The sequence below is a fragment of the Rhincodon typus genome, chromosome 29 (assembly GCF_021869965.1).
Source record: "Rhincodon typus isolate 14 chromosome 29, sRhiTyp1.1, whole genome shotgun sequence".
NCBI lineage: Eukaryota > Metazoa > Chordata > Chondrichthyes > Orectolobiformes > Rhincodontidae > Rhincodon > Rhincodon typus.
In genome coordinates this window covers 3514417-3518413 of record NC_063360.1, presented here as the reverse complement: position 1 = coordinate 3518413, position 3997 = coordinate 3514417, and the positions used below count along the sequence as shown (strand labels likewise).

Genomic DNA, 3997 nt, shown 5'->3' with positions numbered 1-3997 from the left:
AGAGGAACTTGTAGCCTTCCGCTTCCCAATTACCTCTTGTGGCTCGATCCAGCAGGTGAGTATTGGAGGGTCTGGCATTCTGTCCCTTTTTAATGGGCCAGCTCCCTATTAAACAGTGCCCTCCATTGCAGGAGGAGACCGGAAGCTTTGTGTATGAAACGGACATCTTGGGGAAGAGGATGATTCAGACTGGGCCACAGGGCTCAATAACCAGGGACAGCACCTTCAGGTGAGAGGGCAGTGGGGTTTGTTGGTATGTAGAGGGAAGGGTTACTGACAGAAACTCCACCTCTGTGTGTCTCTCAACAGCCTGCACGTCCAGTGCAAGTACAAGGGGGAGCATGAGGCTGGCTTACAAGTCAATGTCTCAGTTTACACACTCCCTCCACCACTAGCTGCTTCTGAAGATGGGATTCTGAGGCTGGAACTGCGAATAGCAAAAGGTAGTGCTGCCCTGCTAATAGAGCACTAGGAATGCACTCCTTCAGGGAGTGACTGGTTTGTTCTTGTTTCTGTTAGATGGCAACTACAGGTCGTGGTACAAGGACAGTGACTACCCCATTGAGAGAATCCTTCGGGAGTCGGTGTTTGTTGAGGTTCGTGTGAAGGATCGCGCTGACCCGATGATTGTCCTGAGATTGCGTGACTGCTGGGCAACTCCTGTGCCAGCCCCTGACCATGAGGTGCAGTGGAGTCTCCTGGTGGATGGGTAAGGACTCTGAATGGAAAGGCTAATGGCTTTGTCTTATCACAAAGACCACTATCAATCTGCTCCTGTCAAGGCCACTGTTACTGGATAAACGTTTCTACGGCCTGGGAGAGTAAAAGCAGAGTCAGTAATGCAATTGATCCAGTTTGTGTCATGAACTAACCTCTTCCAATAGCAGCCTGCTTGCACTTTGCAGAAGTTGCAGTAAAAGCAACATGGCTTTGCACTGATGCAATGGCCCAGATTCTGTGAACTTAGAATGGGCAATGTAGATCTCCTAGAATGCACATATGGACATAATGCAAGGACACAGCTCAACATGCTGTCTATCAGACAATAAAAGCCAACTACTCTAGACACTGGAGAAACTGAGTCTGGCAACATCTGTAACCTGAGATCCCATGCAGATCCTTCGAGGTCTAATCAGCCTGTTTAGTCATGTTAGACCCTGCCCCATTCCCAGAACAGGTGCAACTTAGACCCAGAGGTAAGGCCAAGAAGTAAGGACACTGCCACAAGAGGCCTTGTGTGTCCCCCTGCAGCTTATGATTCCTGTGCTCTGGAATGACTAGTCAAATTTACCTAATTGTTTAAATTGGGGTCATCTGGAGCTCTTGCTTAGTTCACATTTTTTTTCACCTGAAAAGTGCATGAGGAGGTTTAGCGCCACATTGTTGGATAGGTTTTAATTTGCATTTGAAAACTGATTCCAAAGAAGTTAGTGAGGGCCCTCTTCAATCTCCCACTTTTTTTCCTCATCTGGGAGAACCAACTGGGTTAGAGCAAGGGAGCACAAGGGAAAGTATTCACTTTTGAAGCTCCCATCTGGTCTTGTTTTATACTGCCTAAATGGCCAGGATGTCATTGCAGTCAATCAATATGTCTCCTACTGCCACTGACTGAACCTTCCTGTTTCAGGTGCCCCTATGAGGGTGATGACTACCTGACTGTCCTACACCCAGTAGATGCCTCTTCTGGCCTGCAGTTCCCAACCCATCACAAGCGGTTTGAAGTGAAGACCTTTGTTTTCTTGGATGGAGTGTCTGAGCAGCCCCTCTCTGGACAGGTAACCAAATTCTCAATGAGACTAAGCTTGTGCAATCATCTTGCTGGCTGTTTGTACTACAACTTGGACTTCGCTTCAAGAAGCTCCCCTAAAATCTCTGCTTCTTTCTAGGTGTACTTGCATTGCAGTGCTGAGGTTTGCTCTCCCTCTGATCAGGATGACTGTGCACCCAGATGTGGTTCAAGTGAGTTCCTTTATTCTGTGGAAGGCCGGTGGTGTTTTAAATGGCCTTTATTGAGAAAGTAATGAGCCGTGTGAATGAAGGAGAACTTGCAGATGGCCTTTTGCCTAAAGGCATGTGAAGGTGCCACAGTAAATGAACATGTAGTTTCCCTACAGTGGAAACAGGCCATTTGGCCCAACAAATCCACACCACTCATCTGAAGAGCATCCCTCCTGGACCCATTCCTACCCCTGTATTTCCCATGTCTAACTCTCCTAACCTAATCATCTTTGGGCACTATGGCCGATCCACCCTAACCTGCACATCTCTGGACTGTGGGAGGAACCTCTCGCAAACACAAGGAGAATGTGCAAACTCCACACAGACAGTTGCCCAAGGCTGCAATCAAGCCTGGGTCCCTGGTGCTGAGGCAGCAGTGCTAACCACTGAGCCACTATAGTGCAGGCATGGAATATCAAGAAAGGGACCTTCTAGTTGTAATAGAAAACATGCATGAATGGGTCACCTAAGCTGGCAAGTGAATGTTGGAATTCAGTTCATGCAATCTCTGGGTCCTTCACAAAAGTAAATGTGCAATTGATGAATTAGATTGCAGACATGGATATAAGTTGTGAAGAGAATTGATGGGTAGTAATGTCACTGCACTAGCAATCCAGAACTCCAGGCTAATGTTCAGGCGGTCTGATTCAAACTTCACTGCAGCAAGTAATGAGATTTGTGACTGTTTAATTGCTGTGAACATTTTTAAGGAATCCTTTCCTTTTTCAGGAAGGGTGCTTTCTGTCCTGGCCTGGCTGAACCGATACTTGTCTCCAGACCCACAGCAATGTGCTGACACTCAATTGCACTGCCCCCACCCCCAACCCAGGCTGCCAATCCACTGGGATGGGCCATAAATTCTGGCCCTAACAGAGATGCCCCATCCTGTGATCTAACCCCCCTTTTTTTAGAGGGGTGCAGTGGGCAAGAATTTGGTACTGACATACAAATGAGTTCTCCCTTGGTGTTCTATTCTTCCTGCTTTCTCTGGGGGAACAACAGCAGTAAATGCTCTCCATGTCTCCATTAAACGGATCATGGTTAGTTTGCAGGTGCAGCAACCAGTTGGGAAAGAATATACCGTGGGAGGTTTACCAACAATTCTTAGAAGCACCAGACATGACATCTACTCCATGCAATCGGTTGTCACCTTTTCTATGTCCGTACATGAAACAGTTCAGAAGCTTTGTGGGTCGAGTTGTGGATAGTGCGGACAGCTGTTCTCGGTTACAATGGGATGTTGATCAGATGCAGAGCTGGGCTGAGTAGTGTCAGTTGGGGTTTAACCCTGACAAGTGTGAGGTGTTTCATTTTGGAAGGACAAACTTGAAAGCTGAATACAAGGTGAACAGAAAGATTCTTGGCAGTGTGGAGGAGCAGAGGGATCTCCGGCTTCATATCCACAGTTCCCTGAAAGCTGCCATCCAGGTGGCTAGTGAAGAAGGCGTATGGTGTTAGCTCTCATTAATAGAGGGATTGAGTTCAAGAGCCGTGAAGTTATGCTCCAGCTATACAAAAGCCTGGTTTGGCCACATCTCGAGCACTGTGTCCAGTTCTCTTTGCCTCATTACAGGAAAGATGTGGAAGCATTGGCAAAGGTGCAGAGGAGACTTACCAGGATGTTGTGTGAATTGCAGGGCAAGTCTTAAGAGGAAAGGTTGCAAGCTTGGGCTTTTCTCTTTGTCATTCTAAAGGATGAGAGGTGACTTGATAGAGGTACAAAATGATCAGAAGTATAGAGAGTGGCTAGCCAGAGACTTTTTCCTAGGGTGGAGGTAGCTGTTACAAGGGAGCATAGTTTTTAGTGAGTGCAGGTAGATATAGGGGAGATGTCCGAGGTAGGCTCTTTATTCAGTGGTCGGGGTGTGGAATGCGTTGCCGGAGAGGGTAGTGGAGTCAGCCTCGTTAGGGGCATTTAAGCAGCTATTAGATAGGCATATGGATGTTAGTATAAGGTAGGGGCGGAGGTGAGATAGACCTTTTAGGTTTAGGGTAAAAA

General features: G+C 47.3%; 1 protein-coding gene across 1 annotated transcript in view; it reads left to right on the top strand.

The window, feature by feature from the left end:
• LOC109935215 (zona pellucida sperm-binding protein 4-like) overlaps window positions 1-2021 on the top strand; it is a 12531-nt gene extending 10510 nt beyond the window's left edge. The window contains exons 9-14 of the mRNA XM_048613887.1: window positions 3-55; window positions 132-229; window positions 310-443; window positions 520-709; window positions 1628-1775; window positions 1887-2021. Of these exons, the coding sequence (XP_048469844.1) occupies window positions 3-55; window positions 132-229; window positions 310-443; window positions 520-709; window positions 1628-1775; window positions 1887-2021 (758 nt within the window). The remainder of the gene's footprint in view (window positions 1-2; window positions 56-131; window positions 230-309; window positions 444-519; window positions 710-1627; window positions 1776-1886) is intronic.
• The last annotated feature ends 1976 nt before the right edge of the window (window positions 2022-3997 follow it).